Here is a 27,624-nt window from a genome sequence, read left to right on the forward strand (position 1 = left end):
ACATCAAACAATTGACTTATATCCCCCCACCACCCCTCCACCCCCAATCAAATTTCTTTGACCTAGTATCTATCTCAGTAGTATCCATCTCAGTAGTATCCATATCAGTAGTATCCATCTCAGTAGTATCCATATCAGTATTATCCTATCCATCTCGAGCAAATAGCGGCAGGACCTCGCGAGGATTAGGAATAGGACTAGTCTCTTCTGGCAGGTTCAGCAAGTCATGCGCACGGCAGTCGTAGACTTGCTCTTTGACGGGTGGCCAGTGGCCTTTAACAGCCATGGTAACGATGTAGTGTTTTATATGGCTTTACAGCAGAAATGTGTGAAGAATGGTCAAATCGAAGGGTCACCGAATAGATGTGGTGATGATATCAACAACAAGAGGTTTGAACTGAACGGAACAGAAACTGCATGAGGGATAAAGCGCGAGTGAACTTTTCTCGTCAGTAGCGCTACAGGTAAGCGAATAAGCGTTACTTTATAAGTTTGTGTCGTCTTGTAGGCTATGCTGCTAAAAGGGCAAGTAGCCTATTTTCATTATGGTAATCTATGTTTAACACCGTTGTTTGTTTATTTAGCATAACTCTGGCTAATATTAAAATATACGTTTCAAAGGTTCACCTTTAGACATGAACGCAGGACTTTGACAGGGGGTATTAAGTATTTTTGGGGTAACATAGAACCTTGAGCCCGCTAGCTTTGGTGTGAGCTTGGGATCTGTGTTCTCTGCTTATTTGAATTATTTACTGCACTCTGCCGTGAGAGAGAGAGAGAGAGAGAGAGAGAGAGAGAGAGAGAGTGTGTGTGTGTGTGTGTGTGTGTGTGTGTGTGTGTGTGTGTGTGCGCGCGGGCGCGTGTGTGTGTGCGTGTGACACGTGGTTAGCAGGTATGGTAGGAGGGCACAGGGAACACCCTGCCTGATTGACTGCCTCTGCTGGCTTACAATGTCTGTGAATTATTAAGGCCTACTGGGTTGAGTTGCAGAACCACTGAGTGAGGCAAAGCAAGCTGGGGTAGAGACAGACAGACTGGGACACACAGACAGGACAGACTGGGACACAGAGACAGGACAGGCTGGGACAGAGGCCGACAGGACACGCTGGAACAGAGACAGGCTGAGACAGAGACATAGTTTCTAGGGGGAGTATGGCTTATTAAACCCATATCCTTATAACTTGTATTTCACCTTATTCAAATCGTATTTCACCCTATTCAGCAGCCATGGTATCATAGTATTGTAAAATGTGGTCTAAACTATCCCATGGACATATGAGATGAGATGCAGTCTCTTCTTGCTTTGCAGGCTTCTGCTCAGTCTGACCCAATCATGTATGAGGGTCGGCGCTATGACGGCCCTCCCATGTACAGCGCCCCCTACAGCGCCCCCTACAGCGCCCCCTCCGCTGGCCTCTACGCCCCCAGGAGCGTCCTCTCTCCCAGGAGCCAGTACCAGTACCAAGACTCCTTCTATCCAGAGGAGGAGCGGCCCCAGCTCTTTTACCACTGGTCCTCCCCGCCGGGCCTGGTCAAGACCTTCCAGGGAGCCACCGTCCTCATGTGCTTCCTCATCTTCGCCTGCGTGGCGTCCACGCTGGTCTGGGACATGCACGGGTACGAGGCGGGGCTGGGCGGCTACCGCCCGGGGGTCTCGGGGGCGGGCGGCGGCTCGGGCTACTACGGGGGCAGCTTCGGCTACTCCAGCTCCTACATGACCCCCTACTCGGCCAAGCTGGCCATGATCGCCACGGTCGCCATCAACTTCCTGGTGTCCCTGGGCTTCCTGGTGGGGAGCTTCTCGCGGTCGCGCGCCATGCGCGGGCGCAGGTTCTACCTGGCGGTGTTCGTGTGCGACGTGGTGCTGGCCGTGCTGCAGGGCATCATAGACATCGTGTTCGTGATCGGGGTCAACCCCACGTCGCAGAGCTCCCAGAGCATGCTCTACAACCCCATGCTGAGGATGTGCCAGAACATGCATGGCAGCCCCAGTCTCAGCGGCAGCGCGGGGTCCGGCTTCCCCGGGGGGTTCCCCATGTACAGCCAGTACCTCCAACACTACTGCTGGATGGATCCAGAGGAGGTGCGTTGATGTAGTCTGGCATCGTCGTTCGATCGATGTAGCCTGGCGCCAGTATTCGCGAACGCTCCCGGACACAATTGGATAGATCTAGAACCAGTCAGAGCGACGAAACGTGTGTCGGTCATTGTGTCGGCGTACCAAGTGGGTACAGACGTCGTTAGTTCTGGGTTTAAAAAATAGATTTAGCGATTCTGAATTGATTCTGAATCAAATGATTCAGAATCGATTCATGAATCCCAAAATTGATCTTTTATTTAATGAATGAATGAATACATGAAGGTATGAATAGTTCATTAATTCATTCAATGATTCATTCATTCATTCATTTCTGGAAATCAGTATCGATACCCAGCCCTAGTATTGATGTGTTGCATAACTTGGCAGTCATGTAATTAAGGTAACAGCTAAAAAAATCGTGAATCGTGATAATTGATTCTGAACCTTGTCAATCGGAATCGAATCGATTCTTGAAATTCGACTCGATACCCAGCCCTAGGCGTCGTATTAAACCCGCGTCCGCCATATACTGTAAATGGTTTTGATTCGCCGGCCACATTTCGGGTTTCTGGAAATCTGTCTGAATGGGAGGGGCTTCCAGACTGAGTGTGAGCTCACGTGATCAGGATGGCGATGCCAGGCTAGTGTTGATGTGCGTGTTAAACCATAAATTTAACTACAATAATCACGTTACAGTTCATCTGTAATTACTGCACATCAGTATTGAGATATTCACAGGAAATCTAGAGATACTCATTAGCACTGGTGTTGACGCTCTCTTTGTCTGTGTGTGTGTGTGTGTGTGTGTGTGTGTGTGTGTGTGTGTGTGTGTGTGTGTGTGTGTTTCAGGCTGCAGCATTGGTGTTGGGTTTACTGGTGACTTTAGCTCTGACCATGGCTGCATACTATGCCTGCAAGACCCGCAGTAAGATCTGGCGCCACGGCAAAGCCAACATTTACTGGGAGCAGCCTCTGGACAGAGACCCTGAGGGACCGGACATCCAGGACTGGGTGAGTGGAGGAAGTGCCTCAAACTATCCGGCCCCTCTCCAGGAGTCTCCTCATCTTGTCTCCAGGGGTCTCCTTATCTTGTCGTGCTAGCTGAGTATTCTATACTAGGTAGCCATAGGTACAGGACTGGACTAGAGTGTTCTATAGGTAGCCATGGGTACAGGACTGGACTAGACTGTTCTATAGGTAGCCATGGATACAGGACTGGACTAGAGTGTTCTATAGGTAGCCATGGATACAGGACTGGACTAGAGTGTTCTATAAGTAGCCATGGGTACAGGACTGGACTAGACTGTTCTATAGGTAGCCATGGATACAGGACTGGACTAGAGTGTTCTATAAGTAGCCATGGGTACAGGACTGGACTAGAGTGTTCTATAGGTAGCCATGGATACAGGACTGGACTAGAGTGTTCTATAGGTAGCCAGGGGTACAGGACTGGACTAGAGCGTTCTATATGTAGCCAGGGATACAGGACTGGACTAGAGCGTTCTATATGTAGCCAGGGATACAGGACTGGACTAGAGTGTTATATTGGATGCCAGGGGTACAGGACTTGACTAGAGTGTTATATTGGATGCCAGGGACCCTTGGCTACCTACAAGATTGTTCCTGCAGTGCACACATGTCTAGTAGATTTCCTGTTTCTGATAGCATAGAGGTTTTTGTAACAAGAGAATCCCGTGGCCTGGTAGTGGGGTGATTGATGACTGTAGTTTCTAGAGCCACAGGTGTGTTTGTCTTTCTCTCGCACACCTGGTTCCTCTGTGGTAGCTCATTAACTAGGCTGATAGCCTCTGTCAGAGAGCAGACAGTCAGCATATGGTTGTTATTGTGACACCGGTTTGTCCAATAGGATTGCAGTGTTGTTTAAACAATCAATCAATCAAAGCTTTATTTGTATAGCGCATTTCATACCCAGAGGCAACACAATGCGCTTTACAGAGAACAAGGGAGGTGGGCATACGACCCACTCTCTACATATTCCAGAGTAATGTTCCAATCACATATCCCCCCCTACTCACATTTTAAGGTTCTGGAAACATACACATCATCAAGACTAGAGATCCCAGAGGGTCAGAACATACACACCATAGAACCCTGAGGGTCAGGAGGATATACACACCATCTAGACTATAGAGCCGTCAAAAGCTTGTGAAACATTTTTCCGATGTAACAGAAAGAAAAAGAGATGAATGAGTAAATTATTACCTTCCCTTTTCACGCTCTATATCTGGGGAAGGATAATTCAATAATATTCTGTAGCCTGGTCACAATATCATGTGTGAGTAGTAGAAGCATGTGTGTATTTGTGAGGAGCAGGTTTTCTGGGGGACCTTGAACTCTGCCCAGCAGGCAGCTCTGTGGAAGCCTTGTGTTGTCCAATGGCAGAGCAGCAGCCTTGTAGGCCAGAGAGTGGCCAGCCTTGCAGGGAGACATATATAATGTATGTATGGGTCATTTATAATGCATTCAAGTATTGAATTGCCTCCAAACCACAACCGTATGCAGGTGTGAATGATTCAGTCTGCCGGACACACCACACCACAACACTTAGCCAGGCTGCAAACACAAATGTTTTGAGAACTGGTTTTGCTCCCTAAAATCTTGAAATCCAAAATGTTTGTCAGAACCGTATACTTTAAAACACCTCAGATGTCTGTGGTAGTCGTGTGTGTGTACAGGGAGCGGTCCTGCAAACACCTCTAAACCAGGCGCCGCATGTTCTGAACTTTTCTCCACAAAATATACCAAGCTATAGGGTTTATTTTGTATTAAATGATGAATAACTGGCATGTGTTGTTAAGACATGTGTCGTGTTTTAATAGTGATAGAAGATTAAACATCGCTAGCTAATCATTGATATCTGGAACATTCCGACGGCCAACAATCTTTGGTTTTCACTACTCTTGAGTGTGTACAAACACTTGAAGGAATAGAAGACATGTTTATTATTAAATGTAAAAAAAAAAAAGGGTCAGTGTGTAAATGTTCTTTGTGTACAGGGACTGTTGTCATGAGCATGTGGGTTATAGCATGTGTGCGTTCCTTGTTCTTCTGTGGGTCCAGGTTGACCACGTCGGAGAGGGGCGGAGCCTCCAGCGGGCCCCCACCCTGGTCGTCTCAGAGAGAGCTGCTCCCGAGGTCGGGGCAGAGGACAGCGTGGTCTCCTCCGCCAGTGGAACAGTGGGCATCTACAGCGAGGGGGCCTCCAATGGCAAAGTGTGAGTGGTCAGCCTTCGTTGCCTAGGTAACAACGTTACAATAGAGGGAGGCCATACGACCAGGATCCTACTGCTCAGTTTGGATTCATTGATGTATTTGATAGAATATGGAAATAACTGTTCTGCCTAGAAACAAGGGACCAATCAGCTTGGCTGTTTCTCTGCCCTGATGAGCAGCGTGTTCAAGCAGAGTCGAATTGCCAAAAGGAAACTCACCATATTGATATGTACAATGTCTATAGTTACCATGGCAACACAAACAGCCGACTGCCTGAGCCCCAGGGGGTGAGCCCCTGCCAATCAGAGCTGGCTGACAGCCTGAAGAAGCCCCCCTACACCCTGACCCCCCCTACAGAGGTGGAGTCCCAGCATGAGACCGGCTACATTACTAGTGGAGATACTGGTAATGAACTGGACCAAGACCAGATTGACCTCTTGAGGTGGGTCACACACATACTGTAGATATAATGCAGTAGATATGTTGTCCACTGTCAACTTCCATTTTTGTCCTGTACGGTATAGTGTTGTTCAGACTACTATGAAATTGTTTAAATCCATGTCTTTTCCTGTGTTCATCTTCTTTCATGTGTAACCTCTGCTCCTCCTCCTGTCTTTCTCCTTCTCAGCATATATCCCGAGATCACCAGTGACCGACAGCGTCGCCACTACAAGAGGGAGTTTGACTTAGACCTGGCCATCTACAAGAGCCTGTGTGCTGAAATGGATAACATCAGCGACCAGCTGCACAAGCTGAGCCGCGAACTAGACACCCTGGATGAGAACTCTCCTAAGTATCAGGTAAGACTGACTGACTGACTGACTGACTGACTGACTGACTGACTGACTGACTGACTGACTGACTGTCTGGCTGGACGAGAGCTCTCTCAAGTACTTAACAGAGCTCTTGTCCAGTCAAACTGGTGGACCAAAGCACTATTTGATATGAGGTATGACTGGGGCTAGATACACATACACTACAATACAATTCCATCCATACCTAACATTTATCTACAATATGGGAATGAAAACTGCGGCCTTCTCTGTTCTGTGCCAGGGAGTGGCCGATGAATACAACCGTCTGAAGGAGCTGAAGAGGGTAAGAGAATACTTTCATGTTACCATGGACAATAGACAAAAAACTGTATGTATCTCTGTGATGGACTTGTACTGTATATGTCTACTGAAAAAAAGATTTTTTACTTTTGTTTCTGTGACTGGTAGTGTCTGTTTGGCTAATGGATGATGACTGTGTAGTACGGATGACGTCCATGTTGTGAATGGATGATGACTGTGTAGTACGGATGACGTCCGTGTTGTGAATGGATGACGTCTGTTGGGGCGGCAGGTAGCCTAATGGCCGTAAGAGTGTTAGGCCTGTAAACGAAAGGTCGCTGGTTCAAATACACAGCCGAGTACGTGAAAAATCCCTCGATGTGCCCTTGAGCAAGGCACTTGACCCTGCAAGTTGCTCTGGATAAGAATGTTAAAAAATGTAAAACAAATGTGTACTGTAAATGGATGATGCATGTGTGATGAGTGAATGGATGACATCTGTATGAATGGATGATATCTAATGAATGGATGATATCTTCCCCCTCCCCAGACACCAGACTACCAGGCCAAGAGGAGGCAAAGTCGAGAGCTCCGACAGAAACTCTTCCACATCAAGTGCCTGGTGAAGAACTATGACAGCGGCTTGTGTTGAAGCAGTCCTCTTCAGAGTTAGGGTTAGTGTTTTTAAAGGTGCACTAGTCAAGATTTCGATGTGGACCAGTCATTTAAAATAAAAACTCTAGCAAGGTTTGTATGCCAATAGTATTAGGACCCCCAATCGCTCCTGCCTTCCGACATACCGTGTGGTACAGTACCAACGTCATAGTTCTGTTGGCTCACAAGCCTTGTTGGAGGCGCTCCAAACCAGAAAGAGGTAAACAGGACGTTGAACCCGTCAAAATTTCTAAATTAATGAATTCAGACTCAATAATATTTTGGGGAAAAGCAATACTTTTAATCTGTACCTTTCTAAAAGCTCTGTGGATGTTTTTTTTTTTAAATTATTTTAGAAATTAAAAATCTTGCCTATATGAACTTTATGGAAGGAAGTGGGGAAAGATGTAAAGATATCCAAACGAGACCATTAACTGACATCCTCTAACACTGTTTCAGATTCTAGCCAATTAGGTTTCACTCAGTGAAAAGCCGTTATGGACTTTTATATATGCTACTGGAAGTGTTTTCTCAGGCAGAGACCCAACCAAGTTTCCATCATAGATCAAATACTAGTATTTCCATCTGACCTGGTCTCTCCATGTGTCTTTTTATCTGGGTTATATGATGGTATATGTTGAAAGATATGTGGTTCATTTTAACACAATATTGGCTTTTTATATTTTCAATTTGTCTTTTTTCTGCCCCGCAAAACTATGCACCTTTATATTTTACTGTTCCGAATTGTCAAAGGTATGTTACTTTTAAATGTAATTTACTTTTCCACATGAAATGTTTTTGAAGAAAATTACATTGTTTTGTAGGTATTCAAAAATAATTCAACAAATTGTAATGCGATATCCTGTCCAGTTGAAATACAATATTGTCCAATACTGATGCACCAAAGTGAGTGAACCATCTTTCTTCCTGTTCTCTAACTGCAGGTGTCTGATGTGTTTGTGGCAGTGATCCTTCTATGGATTTGATTATGACATGACAGTGGAGAAATCATGGACAAACATTCACCTTCTGATTTTGGCCTTTTAATAATGCTTTCATACACATGAAAACTAAACTCCGCAACACAAAGATAGTAAAACATTAATAGCACATTTATAATTTGTAAATATTATTGGTGACACTGTGTGTGTGCGTGTGTGTGAGAGAGAGAGTAAGAATACCAACACACTTTTTTTGTGAAGGCCAGAGCTTGGTGAGGTAAATTCTAGTTGTTAGTAAGACGTCCGGCCCATCCTTTCCCTCGGTCTCTCTCACAGGTAGTGTGATGTTTTGGCATCGTAGCCTTGAAGCACAGTCCCATGGCTGCACGTCCGTGACAGCCTCTCCCAGGTCCCCTCAGTGTAGAGCAGAGCTGCTGTGACACTGGTGGGGGACGCCCATGTTCTGCTGCTGAAGTGGCATTCAAGTTGCCATGGAGACTAGCGAGTCTTAGTGACATCTCAGTGGATGGCAGAGGTATTTTTATGTAAAACATCAAAGTTAAAAAATAACTAATGAACCCAACTTTAGAAAAAGACCTAATTCATCATCTAGCCCGTGTAATTATACAATTCAAAGCGAATCAAAAACAAAATGTCAACATGCACCAGGACAACTTTGCCTCAGAAATATTCAATAACTAACCCAGTGTTCAGTCTTATATGGTACACAGTCAGATCAACTCAGATCGCTTGTCATGTCGTGTTGGTTGTCGTGGCTTTCCAGCATGGTCAAGTCACAACTAACCCATTTGGCCATAACGTCTGTCACATGTCAGCATGTCGGCTGCAGTCATCATATCACAATATTCACAATCGGCTGCAGTTGTCATCATCAGTTATCAGTTTAGTTGGACAAGAAATTGAAAGTTTGAACTATCAGTTTGTGTATGAATAAAATAGAACTGTCTAGTGCCCATGGTGTGAGTCATTCTACTGCTCCAGGTCATGGAAAAAGGTCAGGCAGTTAAGTGATGATAGAGAAGGTGGTTAGGGTTAAATGGGTTTGTCATGATAGAGATAGTAAGGGTTAAATGGGTTTGTCATAATAGAGATGGTTAGGGTTAAACAGGTTTGTCATGATAGAGAAGGCGGATAGGGTTAAACAGGTTTGTCATGATACAGATGGTTAGGGTTAAACGGGTTTGTTATGATAGAGAAGGCGGTTGGGGTTAAACGTGTTTGTCATAATAGAGAAGGCGGTTAGGGTTAAACGGGTTTGTTATGATGGAGAAGATGGTTAGGGTTAAATGGGTTTGTCATGATAGAGGTGGTTAGGGTTAAACGGGTTTGTTATGATGGAGAAGGCGGCTTATGGTGAAACAGCAGCTGCACACTTACAGAGGTCCAGTTAGGGAGTGATCACATAAAGCGTTCCCATGCCTGGTGAGGTATCAGACCATTTCACTGTGGCTTTAAAAAAATGTATTTAGATGACTCAAATGCAACAGCAGCGAGAGTCCTGTGAATGATTTCACACTGTCAGGTTGTCCTGTCTCCAGGGTTCCCACACATTTTTACGCATGAATTTTCAAAACTCTTTCATAATATTTTACCCCATTTCCATGACTTTATTTAAGTAGTTTAAAAGTCAGTGTGCTCTGCCCTAAGACTAGCCTCAACCAAAGTTGACTGATTCTTGATCTGGTGTTGCTACATGAAACAGCTGTTTCTCCCAAGTATCACATTGACCCAATGCGAGCATCATGGGTTCTAACGATTAGCCAATCAGCGCCAAGGGAGGGACTAACGCCGTTGTCAAGCTATTGTCAAGCTGTGAGTTGGGACAATGCCACACCCATATTCCTAGAAAGGAGGACGATTGATAATAGTTGGTAGTATTAGTAACAAAGTAGCCTACTATGATTACATTGTGGTTTTGGGGATAAGCCTCGTCATTCATTAATTACTGCCCGATTCATGTGGTCGGCCAATCAGTGGTGATGGGAGATTCTCCCCCAAATGGTAATGAGTCCAGACAGACCTTTCTCCAGCGCTGGCACAACGTAAACGAAGTGTGGAGATAGGTTTGGCTATGTGAGACTACTTGCTTGTTGTTGTTTCATGTAGTGAAGGGGACTTTTGAAAACGGTACACCACTACATTGAATCAATACAAAAAGACGCTGTCAGAATAGTCCCTGCCTTTTTTTGTGTGACTAAATTAACACTTGCTATTCAAAATACTCTCGTCCATAAACTACCATTTGAATGTTCCTGAAAATAACTTTCGCCCTTTCAGATGGCAATGTTATCCGTCCTGGGGAGCTCTGATAGCCTAGTAGCTCGTTCTCAGCTAAAGAAAAATAGGAGAATGTTGAAATAATTTTCCAGGACAAAAAAACAATTTTCCAGGACATTTTACTTTTTCTCTCATTTTCCATGACTGGAAATTGGTCACCTCTTTTCCAGGTTTTCCAGGACGCGTGGGCACCCTGCAAAACAAGCATGGTACATGGAATGGAATGCCTTTGTGTGTTCACAAACGGTACTCAGAATTCCATTCCATATTCCGTGCCATTTTTGCTACACCATCTATCCTAGGGCAGAGTGTAGAGCACTTGAGTGCGCCTGATTATGGCACCCATATTCTTTCCACTAATCTTGCATCGGCTAAGTGAATGTAAGCATTTCAACGCTCACTCAGCCTGCGCAGCACTGCACTCGATTTTAAATCAGTAACACAATGAACGTACTGTATTTTGCGTAACGTTAGAAATGTTTTGAGATTTTTATGCTCAAACGTTCTGTTAATTCCAAACCATTTCCATGCCTGGAAAACTTTTTCTAATTTCAACACTTTTCCAGGGATTTCATGACCGTGGGAACCCTGTGTCTCTGACACACATGGAGACCGTCTATTAGTCCATTTTTCCATACCTGCCAATCATTCTCTAACCCTTCTCTGGGTGACATGATAGACTTTGGTGATATCCTCTGGTATAGGCCTGTCTGTGTGGATGTAGCCAGCAGAGGACAATGCAATGACTTTCAGAGACTAAAAAACACTGCTCCTTAATCCCCATGGCATGTGGATGATGTGGCCTGGTGGGCCGGGCAGGTTCTGGCACCAGACTTGGTTTCGGGTGGGCAGGTATGGATGCAGACGGCACTGTTCAGGAAGGGCGGCATAGTACATAAGAGGTCCAGCTGGCCACGGGTCCACACAGATGGGTTGCGATGAGTCATCCGGGAGGGGGCCTCGGCCGTCACAGCCCAGGAGGGGGGAGGCTCCTCTCGCGGGCTACTGTCCTGGGACGTAGGGCCAGCTGATGGAGCTTCCGGAGAGCTGCATGTCGCGGATGAGCGTCTCGATGGGGGTCTTGCCGACCAGACGCATGAAGAAGAGCTGGGAGATCAGGCTGGCGGGCACGGCGCGCAGGGCGGGGAGGCGGAGCAGCAGGCGGCCGAAGCGCTGTGGCTGGCTGGGGTACTGCATCCTCTCGTACTCGGTCAGGGCCACCTGGGCCTTCTCCTGCAGAGACTCCACGTGGACCGGGTCCGTCAGTCCGCACGCATCTGGAGCAGAAAGGGCGGGGAGGGAAGGTTTAAGTACAGGTTCTAACACATTCCCTTTCATGTGGAAAATGTCGATCGTTTTCTAAAGTTGTGTGTGCGTGTCTCAAGCAAGCGTTTCAATGCCAGTATTAACATTCAAAGCTAAATGTACGTGGCTCTAAATGAAACCTACACTTTTTATAACTATTCCCCGCATTTCCATTACTATGCCAGGAGAGGAAGGTCTTCTCACAGCTAACAGCACTCATATGGTTGGACTTTGTCGTCACGGCTTAGAAACACATGTAACACCGACAGACTCTGCATCTGCCAGGATACAATCAGTCATGTAGATGCCCTTATAGTCGATAGATAGATGAAAGGTCTAGAGACGGATCTAAAGCTCGGACAAACCGGCCAATCACCTCAGCATGCAGCTCCTAAATCCTGCTCTAAACCCTCGTCATTTCTCATTAGAGTGTCTCGCTTGTAGCTCGTTGGGTAACAAGCCTGTGGTCCAGCTCACCCGGGGAGAAGAGGGCGATGGCCTTGAGACAGCTGTACTCGGCCGAGTCCACCTGCAGCCGGCTGAGCTTCTCCACCTGGTCCTGGAACACGCGAACCTGGTCCATGAAGGACACCACCCTCTCCGCCGACATGGGGGAGGAGTGGAAGCCGGCGGCGGCCAGCAGCGGCGCCATGTGCAGTGGCAGGGCGGACTGGGCGGCGTTCAGGATGAACAGCTCGCTCCAGCTCAGCCGCAGCAGCGCCACCTGGTCCGACACGGGCAGCTCCGGGAAGAAGGGGATGTTCCTGGCCCACTCGATGGTGCTGAAGAGGAGGCGGGCGGCCAGCTCGCAGATGTTGTCGATGCCCATGGAGGCGCCCGCCCCCCCGGCTGCCCCCTGCTGGTTGTACTGGTGGCCGTAGCGGCTGCTGGGGTAGGGCTCGGCGCGCAGCAGCTGGGAGATGAGCTCGGAGACGGGCTGGCCTCCGCCGCCGCCGTTGTTGTTGTAGAAGTCGCCTCCTCCCAGGCCGCTGGCGCCCCCTACTGGGGTGAGGGAGGGGCTCAGGCTAGAGTGTGAGGGAGGGATACGCCCGCGCTGAACTGCTGAAGTGTGGATGGGGGGACAAGGGGGAGGGGGGGAGGGAGGGTGGTCGGAGAGGAGGAAGTGAGAAGGGGGCGGTGGGGATTAGGGTCGATTGGTAGTGTCGGGGGTGGGGTTCAGAAAGGCCAGGGAGAAAGGATGACAGAAGGGATTAGAATTTGGGGTTAAGAGAAGTGGGGAGGGAGAGAGTAGGAGGAGAGGGGAGGCAGGGAGGAGGAGGAGGGAGGAGAAGAAGTTGAAAATTAGTTGGACATGCTCTCAGTCAGAGGTATGGCCGATTATACAACAAGCAGCCTTGGTTGGATTCGAGCCTTCAAACTGTAGATTAGGGAGAGCACAATGGAGGCTCAACAGAGATGCAGGAATGGAGCTCCAGAAATAAAACACAAGACATTAGCTAGGACTGTGTTCCCTTAGATTTTCAATGTATTTTTCTTTCAGTTATCCTCTGAAAGAGTTTGCAGAACTAGAAGTGTCCAAATGGCCTTTCTTTTCAGATTCACCACTTGTAAGTATACGAAGAGGAATGACTGGATTATTTGATTTGATGAAACAGAACATTCCTGTAACAAATTATAATGTTCAAGCTTACAGCCAGAGTATCAATACAGTGGGTGCATAATTTTTACTTTGAGAGAAGTGTCAGTAACTCTTATCTTATGTAGATCTGCTACAATTTGCATTCTGTGAGAAATATTTTGTGAATGATGAATTATTCATTACACATAGACTGCCACCCATTCTGTCCTTACTCTTAAGTCATGGAATGTTGAATTATAATGTTAAAAATGTTGCTTTTGATCCTTTGATCAGTGGAAGGACACAGCTGGAAGCTGCATTGAGCATCCCATCTTAACATTTCTGCGAAGTTGTCATTCCCATCTAAGAAGGCCAGTTAATTTGGGTTATGAGTTTCTCAGGATGTGATGCGACTAAACCAACCAACAGTAAAACACAACATCAATGTAAAGCAACAGGGATACAGAGACATGTGTTGGGCAATCAGGAGGTAACATGTTATTGAACATCATCTCATATTGAATAGCCAAGAACAACATGGCTGCTCATATATAACTAGCTTCTATACACAGTGTATGACAAAGGAATTATGAAGTGAGCTGAACCCTTTGAAACAGGTGATTAAAATGATCTAAAATCCTCTGACAAGACAAGACTGACATGAAAAAATAATTAAAATCATGTTATCAATGAATCCATGCATGTGGAGATACAGCTTCATGTTGTTGTCTTACTTAACAAACTGTTAAGTAAGACAAGGACAGGGATAAGTAGGTACCTTCTTTACGCATGCCCACGCGAAAACACTTCTTCAGACGGCAGTACTGGCACTGGTTACGATGGTGCTGGTCAATCTGACATTCTCTGTTTGACCTGAAAGAGATCCAGTGCATAGATTGTGATTCTTATGTTAATCCTGAAGATTATCACAATGACAAAGACCCGTACCCTTCTCCGGCTGTGTCCTCACAGGCCTCTTGGCCCTTGACTCTTCCAGAGTATATATTACCTCAGAAGAGATTAGTCAGGTTTTAGCCTCTGAATCCCCTGGCAATGTGACTGAATGATTGCACAATGGGTTTTACTCTAATGCAGATGGATATAAATAGCTGCAGCAATAAACGTGATCAAGGACAAAATAAGCCTCTTAATTGTAATAATATTTGAATGTAGTAGAAGCCGATTTCACTAATTATATAAATATCTATGTCACATAGTCATGAGCATTAATATTGATGCTCTCATGTTATTTCAGGAGTGGAGAATGTAGGAGATAACCGTAAGGATGGCTAGCATAGCAATGTCTTCTATCTTCAGATCAAATCATTAGATCACATTTCAAGGGAGTTTGACATATTTTCTGCCATATCTAATATTACAAAATATAATATCACAGATGTTCTATGGGAGATTGCCCAAACAATATGAATCAAAAGACTATGGCTGGCCCGAGTAATTCGAGAATTCCACTATTTGTTTGGTAGGTTGGTTTTCGAAACTCAATTCCGTATTTTGAGCTTCATTTTTTACAACAAAATTTAGCTAAATTGGCTCAAACTGCAATACATTTTGTCAGCGAATTACTTTTTAGACATAGCAGTTAATAGGAAATTCGTAAAATAGAAATGTAAAATCTCATTTAGGATAATGCATGTTAACAAGCACAGCAAATCTGAGTTGGCTAGCACAAGACCTACGTGAGTAACACTTTGTGTTGTATACACAACATTTAGGCTACAGAACATGTGAAAATTACAACTAAGTTACCTCTTATTTTAAGCATGGGTTTATATCATTCCATCTTTGCTAGCCAGGTAGTCTAATTAACTGACACTGACTCGTTAGCATAGTTATCGCCTCACGTTCTGAGCAAACTTTAGAAGTTGTTATAGGGGGCCTGTCTAATCAAAATGCTCATTCAGTCATAACTATGTTATGAAGGCTTAATAATAGACTATGCAACGCTGCCACCTACAGGATAGAACCAGTACTCGGGTACTCGTTCTGAAACACCAAAGAGTATTCAAAGCCTGTAAAATGGTATTTGGGACAGCCCTACAAAAGACAGCACAAGACAATACAAATATAACAAGTGCAAATTTGCACTAGCTGTGACCATGTAAAAGCTATAGAGTAAGCTACAATAATTTTCAACCTGGCTGAATCTCCTCCTCTCTTGTCCAATTACTGGATTAGTAGGAGCTATGGTGCCACAAGGCTTTTGTGGACAACGGCAGCATTGTACCTTTGTGGACCTTTTTGTGGCCCGACCGACCTATATATTGTATTTGCATTGTCATGTCTTTGCACTGTCCTGTCCTGCACCCTGTCTAATGTTGTCTCCATCAGTGAATGCACCATTACCCTAGAAAAATTCCTTATATGTGTAAACCGTATATACTGCTCCAAAAAATTAAGGGAACAATTAATGATCACAGTATAACACTGACTGGGATAACATCTGGGATATCTATCTGTCCAGTTAGGAAGCGTAAACAATTGTGAATCAATTTCACCTGCTTTAGTGCAAATGAAAGTGTCAACAGGTGGACAGTAGAGGCAACAGAAAGACAATCCTCCAAAAAGGAAATGGTTTTGCAGCTGGTGGCCACAGGTCGTTTCTCTCTCCTTATCCTTCCTGAATAATTTTTCTCTAGTTTAGCATTTTGCTAGTGCCCTCGTCACTACCGTCTTGCTGTTTCCTCTCCTGTCCGCCTGTTGTCGCTTTCATTTGCACCAAAGCAGGGGAAATTGATTCCCAATCAAACATTACGCTTCCTAACGATATCAAATAAGTTAAATTGACTCTGTGTTATACTGTGATGATCCCTTAATTTTTTCATATGGCTAATAAACAGATCTTGAATCCTGAAGGTCACAGCTAAAAATACAACACTGAACAATACGATAACAAAAAACAATAGGTAGGAATATCAATTGACTACACACACACTGCTTTGGGCCAGTGTCAATTGCATCTCTCTTAAAGGGACCCCGAGGAGTTTATTTTTGGTTATGAAAGTCTCATTTGAATGTGGGTGAATCTACATTACCCAGACTTGTTTATGTGTCCATTTTAGACAAATGTTGTTTCTTCTATGTAGTTTAGTTTTAGATTATTATTTCGTGGTCGGGTCATTCAGAACTTCCTTGGAATGACGAAACGATTTACTGCAGTAGCCTATGCCGCCGACAAGAGACAGCGCGAGCAAATATGACCGTTATATTGTCAAAAGTAACGTTACTAGTAAGACCCATGTAATTACCTCGTCGGTGGCCATCGTTCTGTCTTCAAAACACCCGGCTCAGGTAGCTAAGGTTTACGATAGTGCGCGGGGAGGTTCATGGAAATGTGGTCTTTTGGGGCGGAAAACACTTCCGCTTCCCGAAACTCCTCGTAGGGCCTTTAAATTAGTCATAATCTGTCATGATTATATTGAGAACAGGGCAATGTATGAAGTTGACATTTGGCAGGTTGTATTGCTCAGGACCCAAGGCAGTGCAGTGGTGTAATATGTTGCCTTGTGGCACAGTTATTTAATAAATGTAATAAGAAATAATGAGAAATAATAAAGCGAACATCTTTTCCGGCGTCTTGGATAGAGGTGGACCGATCAATTGGCCGGCCGATTAATCAGGCCGATATGATACCCTTTTGAGGTAAACGGCATAGGCCGATCTCTGTGCTCATGAGGCCGATTGGAAAAAAAAATTCTGCAGAGTGCAGATATGTCTCTGCCAGCAACCATCAGTGTGACTGCTGTGGAATGATATTAGCGAATGCTGCGTATAGCCGTGATACAGTCGAAAGTGAGAACATGCTCGTCTCGAAGGCTCTGTATGGACGGACTTCACCTGAGAGAAAACAGTAAAACTAAAAAGTAAAAACTACCTTTCAAAGCTCAATATATTTATTTAGTCACTTGTATACAATGTTTACTTTCTGTAATTCGATTGATTCCGGTCTTTTGTGTGAACAATATTGGGAATTGTCATTCAGGATATTAACCTAGCCTAGAGAGAATTACTTTTAAAAAAGTGACGCTACATGTACTTTAGCCATCTTATCTTGCTAGTTACCATTAGCCAAATTAGTCTTGGTAGTAGTTCTTTGACTGGTCAGGGTAAGCAAGTCTCGTAGCTAACGTTCAGAGCAAGCTACTTGTAATGTTACATTGGATGCAATGTTGGTGGGGCGAGAGTTGGAGCAAGCAAAACACGGACTAGGATGTTGTAGTCTGCATTTGGTACTAGCAAACAGCGCGAAACGTTTTTTAAGCCATTTTGGGTTTTGAATAATTTTGGTAGGCTACCATCAGCTGTAGTTTATCGTGGTAGAAAATATATTTTAATAAAATCAAATTGGAAGTGGTTTTCAATAGTTAATGGATGTAGCCAGAATGCAAAAATTAAACCTTAACTTGGAAGTGCAAACTGACACAGTAACAAGCCATGATAAAATAAACCCACACAAGATTAAATAATGAATAAATACTCAGCTAGCAAACTAAACAAAGGTTAGACAACAAGGGAATGACTCTCTGGCGCATTGCTCAGCTCGTCACCGATAGATATAGAGTATGCAATGCTGCCACCTAGGGGTTGAAAATAAATACTATTCGGTATTCGCTTGTTCCCACCAACGAGTACGTGAAGCCTGTCAAATGGTATTCGGGACAGCCCTAGTAGCTATGTTGTAGACAGAGTTATAAATGTTCACATTGCCATTTAAGGTAGCTAACTAGCTAGCTACTTCAATTTGAATGCAACAGGGGGACATCAATCAGGATTCTTTCAAGCACACACAGGCTTGCTGTACAGTACTTCATACTGGAATGGAAGGACCACTCTCTTTTAAACAGGAATTGCACTATGTACTTAATGAGCAAATGAATGACTAATGCTGCAGCAAAGCATGGCACTTGACGGCAAAGAGAAAGTGGGTCACAGATTGAAAAGCATTCACATTATGTCACTGTTTTGGCTAGCTATCTTAGATGAAACATCAATCGGACAACTTCACATGGATAATTTCCAAGGGTATTGAATGTAAGTAGCTAAATATTGTTTTTCTCTTTAGCTTATGAATTGATGGGGAGATGCAACTATGTCATGATAAAAAGCATTTTGAACAGGCACTTTGCGCTTGTTAGGCTAAGTGAATGACTCACTTCAGCAAATTGCATTCCTTACAGCTGGGACATCCATAATAGACTAAGGGACTGTATCAAATATTGAGATTGCTCTCCATCAGTTTTAGATTCACACTGGGCTGAAATGGAAAGGAACTTGGTGTCCACCCAGCAGTAGGCCACCTTGCCCCTTTGTGACACATTCTACAACTTCTTAAACTATGAGTTATCTGAAGAAGGCGTCACACATTGATCATCTGAAGCAGAACTCAATCAATCCTATATCGAGTGAGCCTTCGCAAGCTTTGCTGTGAATCACATTTCCGAGAGCAGTTTTACGTTTAAAATCTTTCATATTAATGGACTCCATCTTTCATACGAGTACAGTAAAAACCATAGCATATGTTTGTACTTCTCTAAAGTATTTCAGAATGTAACCTATGCCTGATCCTAAAAGTATCCATCAGTATGTAAACTTAATAACTTGTTGACTAACTAACTAACTTCAGTATTTAATTGTAATTACCAGGTTGTGGTTCTAATTAACCTGAGCAAATGAGTACCATTTAACCAGGAAGTTTGCAAAAGGTTTTAAATCATGTCCTGGAAAATAAACCAAGTAGACTAAGGATTGGGAGGATTATTTTTTGTGGAATGTGTGGTAGTTATTATGATTATTATCACCGTTAATTACTTAGGGCCTAATGATGACCCATTATCGTCACATCCTTACATACAGGCTACATGTTTTGTTTTTTTACTGGAACCAAATTACAGGTGACATTGATAGATTTACCTTGAACTGTCAGTGTTTGAATTCAAACATTCAATTAACAAGACAGTTAGTAACCCAGTGCACCCCTCACCTGCAGGTATAGTTGAGGTTGCGCCTGATGCTCCTCTTGAAGAAGCTCTTGCAGCCTTCGCAGGTGAACACACCGTAGTGCTTCCCGCTGGACTTGTCTCCACACACCACACAGTCCACCACGCAGGCTTTGTCCTCGTCCCCAGCCTCCATGTCACTGCCCCCGGCCTGGGGAGAGCCTTCCTCCTCCTCCTGCCCCCTCAGGTAGCTCTTTTCCCCCAGGCCATTTGTGCCCCCATTGGGATCTCCCCACCCCCCACTCACCATTGCCATAGCTTGGTTCTCAGACCTTAAGAGGAATGCTGGGCAGGAAGCCCCAGAAGCTGGTTGGGAGGCTATCTAGTGGGCAGGCAGGCCCAAGACAAACAATGTAGAATATTTGGGTGGGGGGGCTCCTCCTCTGGAAATAGTTTCACGTTTCAGTTGAGAAACTCTTGTCTCAGGTGTCTATGATAGTTTTTTCTTCTTCTTTTTTCATTTATTCTATTATTATTCACTCCTTTAGTGTTTTTCTTGGGCCCGATTCCTGAGATGCCTGGTCTTCTGCACCTCAGACCTGAAGCCTTTAGAAAGGAAACAATGAATCAAACTGACACCTTCTTAAAAACAACCACCTTCAGCACATAGCAACTGGTTGTATGAGGCATCGAGTCTCACGGTCTGTGTAGCAACATGGCTAGTTTGCCCTCAGCACATGCCCGGAGACCACCCCTCTTCCTGGTCCTACACAGCACTGTTATATCTCTTATATCAGAAAATTAAAGATAAGTCACTCTAAAAATCCGTGTGTGCTTACCTCAGTTACAGCAGTCATACAGTCGGCTATCGATGGCTTCCCCGACTGAGACAGGCTGCTAGGACTCAGACAGGCTGCTAGAACGTCGACTCTTCTCGTTCCTCGATTAGCCTTTGATCCGGAGAGTCGAGGCACAGCACCGCCAGCGCAGGATTTACCACTAGTATTTTCAGCAACGACAACATTACGCCTCGCAAAGTCTCTTCCAGGTCAACCACTAACGTTAGCAAAACTGGACGGTTGTTTTGCTAACGTTCTCTTCGTGGGACTGTATGCTCAAGCTCAATGCACACAACGAGCTAGTGTTTAGTCCCAGCTAAACGATCTAGGTGGAAACGTCCTAAATCACAGACAAAAAACCAGCACCCCAGAATCATCCCCAGCTACGGGAAGTAACTCTTTCTCTTTGAAGCAGAAGTGTCGTTTCCCGTGGCCCCAGTTTGGTTGGTTCCACACCCGTGTGCTCACGTAGTCCTGGGAAGGCTATGCTAAGTTGGCTAGCTGTTGTCCTGTGTGGCCCTCAGAAGGCTAGCTAGCTACGCTAGCTGCTCTCTAAGCACAGACGCGGGCTGCTTCCTCCTTCAGTCTATTGTCAGTAGGGTACTTGCCCACTGAGAACCAACGGCTAGAGGCCTAGCCCTGTGCTCCCTCCCTCCTTCCGTCCTTGTGTGTGTGAGCGAGTAGCCTACGCTTGCCCGTGGTTGAGCAGGCGAACGGGGGGGAAGGGACCAGTCTTCTTCTTCTACTCCCCCCTCTGGTTCCAGAGTCCATGAATTAAATTAAGATAAATAAAAATAAAAAAACGGGTAGGGATCTAAACAACAACAGAGCGTCCTCTCACTCTCGGTCTGCCCGCCTCTTCCTCACCTCCCTTCCTTCTCTCCCTGTTTTTCGCAGCCTCTGCTCCGTGTGCGTGTGCGCGCGTGAGTGTGTGTGTGTGTGTGTGAGACACGGGAGAGGGAGGGAGTGTGTGAGGAGGGGGAGGGGGCCGTGTGTGTGCTCAGGGATTTGACACTGCTATTCAAGCCCTGTGGTTGCCATGGTACCGACTGCCTTATATGGACATTGAGTCAAAGAGCAGAGTGGTTGTGGGGGCTGCTCACTCACACGCACGCACGCACGCACACACACACATACACACACACACACACACACACATTCACACACCCACACACACACAAGAATGTGGAGTTTCTCTTCAGAGAGAATGGCCTGACCCCAAGGCCTGACTCTGGCACAGGGTCAGAGATAATCCAGACCAATCTACAGACAGATAGCAGTCTTCCCACAGTATGGTCTCAGTTCAAGGATCATCAAGGACAATCTTTATTTGTCTTATGTACAAGATAGGGCTACCATCCGTAATTTCCCTTTGGGGATCAATGAAGTATAGCTACCTAAATTACCTACCTACCTAATTACCTACCTACCTGATCACCAAGCTATGAGTTCGACTTATGACATTTTGTCGAGTTAAGCAAAGCTGTAGATGTTAATTTGTATTTTTGAATACATTCTTTGTAATGTTGATAACTACATGTATAAAGCATATACTCCAAATTCTAACCATTACTTTTCATTGTTGTAATATATTGTTAGCCTTCTTAATACACCTACACTGTGATCCTTGTTTCTTTCCAATAAAACCATTGTTAGGCCCCCACTGTGTGTGGTGGTAACATACAGTATCCCATCTCACCAAGGCAAGACTATATCAGCCCAACATGCTGAGTGAATTGCTGAGTTTGAAGGGGTTTTTAAGCCATCTACAAGTTCGATTTCAGAAGCGTTAACCAATGTTACTTTCTGGCTTGCCCTGATAATGTTAACATTCCTTAACCAACTCATCCCCCTGACTTGTGTGTGTGTATGTGTTGTTCTGGGGCTGTGAGAATCACAATCTGTCTATTGTGTGGCTAATAGCTCGTCATAGGTGTTTTCTAAGATTAATGAAATTCCTTTCATTAAACTGGTGTGCCTGTTGATTTTTCAGTCAACTCCATTGTTGGCTGCGATAGGCCTTCCAAATTTGGCTCACTGTGAATAATGTGTTGGAGCGTGTGTGTGTGTGTGTTGGAGTGTGGGGGTGGGTTGACTTGGCCTTTGAACCAGGAGTCAGGAATGTGGTTGCTCCTGGTGAAGGATCCAGTAATGCAAGACTGCCAAGACTGATACTGAGCCGACAGCCGAAAGCAAACACATTTAAACACACGCATGGAGGCACACATACAAAACACTTTCCTAGATTTCAATTACAGCCTATGACAAAAAAGAAAATCCTACCATTTGAATAATGCTGTTGTATATTTCTGTAAACGTGTGGTGTGTGTGGGTGAAGAAGTTTGAGCTAGACAGTTCTTCTCTCTTATGGTGCTGAAGGCAATTATTGATATTGACTTACCCTGTAAAATAGTGGGTAACATTTGTGTGTCTGATGTTGGCCGGTCAGTTGCAGACATGAATATGTCTAGTTTCGGTAACCATAACCAGCTCAGAATTGATTAAACATGAGAGGTGCAAATATCAAACAAGCAGTGCAGGAGTTGCACATAGTAAGACTCATAACACTTATACACAACATGACTGATTCTTCGCTTACAGAGATCAAGGGAAGGGTTTCTGTCCCTTTGGTTGTCGGCAAGCACATTGTTGGCTGTACCGGCCAACTCTTGGCGTGCTGTTGTTTGAAGTTCTGTCGCAGTTTCTGCAATGGAATGGCTGGTTTGAAGCGAAGTCCACTTCTGTCTCGGTTTGCCAAACAGGAGAGTGAAGACCACTGTGGCCTTGCACCTGGTACGGCAAAGTGAGTGGTTTTGCCAGACACTTGTGTAGGTGGAAAAAATAGCTGTTAGCCTTGGTAACACACATAAGGACACACACACAAATAAACACACACACTATGCTGTATCACTCTTTCTGTAACATGGCCAAATTGCGGCTTGCAGAAAAGGACTCTAGCTGTTAGTTCAGTATTTGATACAGTAAGTGGAACGTGATATTTTCATTCATTGATAGTGTTCAGAGATGGGGTGTTCGTGGTTGTTAGGGTAGAATGGTTAAGGTTGTTAGGGTCAGGGTGGGCACGGTTGTAGAGGTTTCAACCTGTAAATTGCAAGGATGACAGAAAGCAGCTATGAATCCTACAACCCTGACACACTGAGAAGTTGATTATAGAGAACACAATATCACAAAGTTACATACAACACAGTGTCATCTAAGGATAAGGAAACTAGGTCTCATCTTAAACTAATCACGGACAATCCCAGTTGGTGAGGAGAATGTTTTCATCAAACAGTTTGACCTGGTGAGACAGCTGCTCTCTGAGAGCAGGGCAACCTCTCACCCTAGAGACTGGTTACAATAGAAGGCTCTTTGTCTGAGTCACAAGGACAACATCTGCTGGACAGGGCAGGTGTGTGTGTGTGTGTGTTTAAAAACATTGAGGGTCTAGGCGGATCTGATAAGGCAATATGCATTATATCAGAATAGATTTGATCAGAGTGGATACTTATTGTATTGAACTGTACTTTAGATTGCTATTCTTGCTCTTTGCCTTCAGCACTAGATTAGGCTATGCTCTTAGTCACTTGTTTTAGAGAGAAGATGCACTTGTGAGTTCTGGCAAGTAGTAGTACATTGGCTTTTCCTACGTTAAATGCAATTATTGTTAGTCGCTTTGGATAAAAGCGTCTGCTATATGACTGTAATGTAATGTAATAAATCAGAACATCTCCAGGCCTTCAGAGTATCACCAGCCGACAGCAGTTGCTCTCAGCTGCTCTGAGCTATGGTCATTAAATATCATGAACATCATGTTCGCTCTGAATGACTGGCCATTGCAGTGGCGGCAATCAGACAGTAGAATGACAGAGAGAAAGCCTCTCCACTCTGATCATCTGGTTTTGATGTTATAATATCTGTGAATATCTGATATTATGCCCAAATCAAGACTGGGACAATATTTGCTCATGAAATGTTTAATGTACCCCTTGTTGAAGCTGGGACAGAGTGATCCAGAGCAGAGACATGCGGCAGGCCTGAGTTAATGGGATCAGGGTTAGTCCCCGACCACACTCCAGCTAACTTTTTTTATCAGGCAAATTGGATGGAAATCGAATCCATACGGACGCGTCATCTACGCTGTGCGTCACCGGATGGTTTCCATAGAGAATTAATTGAAATTGACGGATACGGACAAAACACAACAAAATACAACGTGTGTTGCCGGGGCCTTAGGGGTCGGGTTAGTCGAGATACCACAATCACATGGCAAGCACTGAGAGGCTCAGGAATAGCTCATTCCCGCAAGGCATCCTGCTCCTGAATGACTCTATCTAAGCCCCACTCGGGATTTTATTTATTATAGCTATATCATGTACATAACTCACCCATGCCCCCACACCTCCATCGGGTTATTGAAGCAGTAACTCATGAGAGGGTGTGGTATATGGCCAATATACCACGGGTTGTGCTGCCGTCATAGGCACAAGGCTCAGACGAGTGCCGTCAACCAGAACTCGTGGTATATTGGTCATATAGGCCTACCACAACCCTTGAGTGTATTGCTTTTATACAGCGGTTACATCATCGGGAAACATTTATGGGATAAATACCGACTATTTCAGCATCTTAATATCGATTTTAATGAACTCTGCCAAGAAAAGTAGCCTACTTCATAAAACTATCACTTTGCTATGGAGTTTCAAAGCTACAAACAAATAGGGAGAAAGTAACCTCATCGCCCCCTAGTGGTAGCATTCCTAATGCCGAGAGAATGAATGGGATTTCTCATAGACACGTCTTTTGAAAAATCATCTTGGTCGACACCGAAAAGTTAGTAGAATGCCTTAAACGGCAAATACCTGGAGACAAACTTTATTGATTCTGGTGATCATAGTTGATTTTCAATCACAATCCGAATTATGAAAATATTTTTCTTAAATTCCATTGACTTTGACTGGAGGAATGGAGCAATTTCGAAAATTTGAAAGAAGGCGAAATACTGTTTGTAATTCTCACGGTTAGTATGTTATTACTGTTAAGACACTCAAGTTTTTGTTTTGATAACTTCACCGAAATGGCTTCGTAGTAATTATTAGAAAATCCGGTCTATTGGAGTTTACATTGAAACTCCTCTCCGATAGGAACAAATCCGCTAGGGGCGCATGTTTTCACTTTCCCTCCCTATAGCCTACGCCCTAGTAACCAAACTAATACTGACCAACCTAGCTAGCCATGAACGAAGTGTAGCCTACTTTTGCTGTGCAACTGCGAGTTGCAAAAGTGCTGGCGATAAACCAGATAGTAGGTTTAGTAGTGGTAGGCTATAGGGCAGATCGAACAACTCAAAATTGACATTGAAATGTTTCGATTTTTCTTGAGGAGAAATCGTAATGCAGTGTCATATAGAGACGGTTCTGCCGTAATGTAACCAACAGACCGTTGAGCAATAGGGAGGGAAAGTAACCTCATCGCCCCCTAGTGGTAGCGTTCCTAATGCCGAGAGAATGAATTGGATTTCTCATAGACACGTCTTTTGAAAAATTATATCTTGGTCGACACCAAAAAGTTAGTAGAATGCCTTAAACGGCAAATACTTGGAGACAAACTTTATTGATTCTGATTCTGTGATCATAGTTGATTTTCAATCACAATCCGAATTATGAAAATATTTTTCTTAAATTCCATTGACTTTGACTGGAGGAATGGAGCAATTTCGAAAGCGAAATACTGTTTGAAATTCTCACGGTTAGTAGGTTATTACTGTAAAGACACTCACAAGTTTTTGTTTTTATAACTTCACCGAAATGGCTTCGTAGTAATTATTAGAAAATCCGGTCTATGGGAGTTTACATTAAAACTCGTCTCCGATAGGAACAAATCCGATAGGGGCGCATGTTTTCACTTTCCCTCCCTATGGAACTAACGTTTTTACAGGCAGTAGCCTAATAATTGACGCAGAAGCAAGGGCGTAGGTTTTCGTATGGACGGTCGGGACATGTCCCTACCAACATTTTGGGAGGCCCAAATTGTCCCTACCAACTTTTAAGCAACCTTGTTCGCATTATCTTTGGAGTGCAGTTATATTAGATAATTTAGATGACCTTCCAATAGTTTGGAAAGACAGAATTGACCGTACCATTTTGAGTGAGTTAGTTTGCATTGTTCGGAGTTATATATTAGACCGTTAGCCTACCCCTTTCCTCCACCGTGAATGTGCCATCCCAGTATTATGGTGCATTCGTTTGTGGTCGGAGGTGGCAAGTCGCAAGTGGCAAAATACCTACTGACCTGTGTGCATTCGATATATAGCGAATGATACGATGATGATATGATAATTTGACATCAGCGGGCAACTGGGGGCTGAGAAACATATCCGAATTTGCGACGAGGAAGTGCGAGTTCATGCGGTGTTTTATTTAATCATTCCTAGTAGCAAGTCGCAATTTGCCACCTCCCAGTTATAAACGAACGCACCATTATTTTGATATTTTTTAAACTCACGTTTGATTGGCTCATTTGGCTAAGATAGATCATTGCATTTTTTTACATTTTGCTGGATCTGAAGACCAACAGCCTTACAGACAGACGCTGACAGCAAGCCACAGTTGTGATTCTGACAGCCGTTCAGGTACATCCACCACAATGTCGCCTCCCCCTCCGAAGAGGATGAGAGATATCAGGCCCTCTGAAGAGGATGAGGGATATCAGGCCCTCTGAAGAGGATGAGGGATATCAGGCCCTCTGAAGAGGATGAGGGATATCAGGCCCTCTGAAGAGGATGAGGGATATCAGGCCCTCTGAAGAGGATGAGGGATATCAGGCCCTCTGAAGAGGATGAGGGATATCAGGCCCTCTGAAGAGGATGAGGGATATCAGGCCCTCTGAAGAGGATGAGGGATATCAGGCCCTCTGAAGAGGATGAGGGATATCAGGCCCTCTGAAGAGGATGAGGGATATCAGGAGCTTTTGCTCCGCAACTGTAAGTAACGTTAGCGTTAGCTAGGTTAGCTAGCTACTGGTTAACTAAGTAGCTAACGTTAGGCAGTAACCACATGAAAACCAGCTAGGTTGGTGCTAGCTAACGTTACCTAAACTAACATCACTTGTCTTTCCATTGTGGCAAATTATCAACTGCTGATTCTGGCTAGCTAGCGAACTGTTAAGATGGCTTCTATCATACTGTAACATTAGGATTGCAGCAGCCATTACATTATCATACATTAGCTGCCCATCAGAGATTTAATTGAATGGGACATCACGGCCTCCTTACAACTAACGACTGTTAGTGTCAGCATTGAATACTAGCCGATAGGCTATTAGCTAACTATAGCTTTGTCAAAGCCAGCTAGACGTGATGCTAATTTTCACCATATTAAACTCCCATTAACTTATGCTAAAAAATGTCAGTGATAAAGTCGTAAGTTTTGATATAAAAATAAATACATTGTTTTAGCCTGACAGGGGTTCTTGTTACAATTATAGGGGAAACTGAATACTCATAGTTATCTAGAGGTTAGCCAGCCCGTGAGAGCTCTTAACGTTAGTTTTATGAGGGCTCAGGTCTGTAGTTCTTTATACAAGCCTGTCCCTGTGTAGCCTGGTTTCCTACAGTTATTAGCTAACGTATACTTGCCAACTGGAATCTCATAATTTTCCTCTTACTATATTGGCTGGAGGGTGTT

At 44.4% G+C, this 27,624-nt stretch overlaps 2 protein-coding genes across 2 annotated transcripts; one reads left to right on the forward strand and one right to left on the reverse strand.

Moving 5' to 3' along the window:
* The first annotated feature begins 340 nt into the window (after positions 1-340).
* Positions 341-7,286, forward strand: LOC311316006 (occludin-like). Its single transcript, XM_084446746.1, has 8 exons — positions 341-464; positions 1,310-2,083; positions 2,930-3,091; positions 5,162-5,316; positions 5,559-5,756; positions 5,943-6,114; positions 6,371-6,412; positions 6,920-7,286. The coding sequence occupies exons 2-8, from the start codon at positions 1,334-1,336 to the stop codon at positions 7,019-7,021; spliced, it is 1,581 nt and encodes a 526-aa protein (XP_084302872.1). The 5' UTR covers positions 341-464; positions 1,310-1,333; the 3' UTR covers positions 7,022-7,286.
* Positions 7,287-8,069: 783 nt separating this feature from the next.
* Positions 8,070-20,796, reverse strand: nr2f6a (nuclear receptor subfamily 2, group F, member 6a). Its single transcript, XM_084446696.1, has 5 exons — positions 19,940-20,796; positions 19,145-19,706; positions 13,925-14,019; positions 12,045-12,629; positions 8,070-11,539 (listed from the first exon to the last, which is right to left on the reverse strand). Exons 2-5 carry the CDS (start codon positions 19,414-19,416, stop codon positions 11,265-11,267), a joined length of 1,227 nt encoding a protein of 408 aa, XP_084302822.1. The 5' UTR covers positions 19,417-19,706; positions 19,940-20,796; the 3' UTR covers positions 8,070-11,264.
* Between the last annotated feature and the right edge of the window lie 6,828 nt (positions 20,797-27,624).

The sequence above is a fragment of the Borostomias antarcticus genome, assembly GCF_949987555.1.
Source record: "Borostomias antarcticus genome assembly, chromosome: 12".
In the NCBI taxonomy this organism is placed as follows: domain Eukaryota; kingdom Metazoa; phylum Chordata; class Actinopteri; order Stomiiformes; family Stomiidae; genus Borostomias; species Borostomias antarcticus.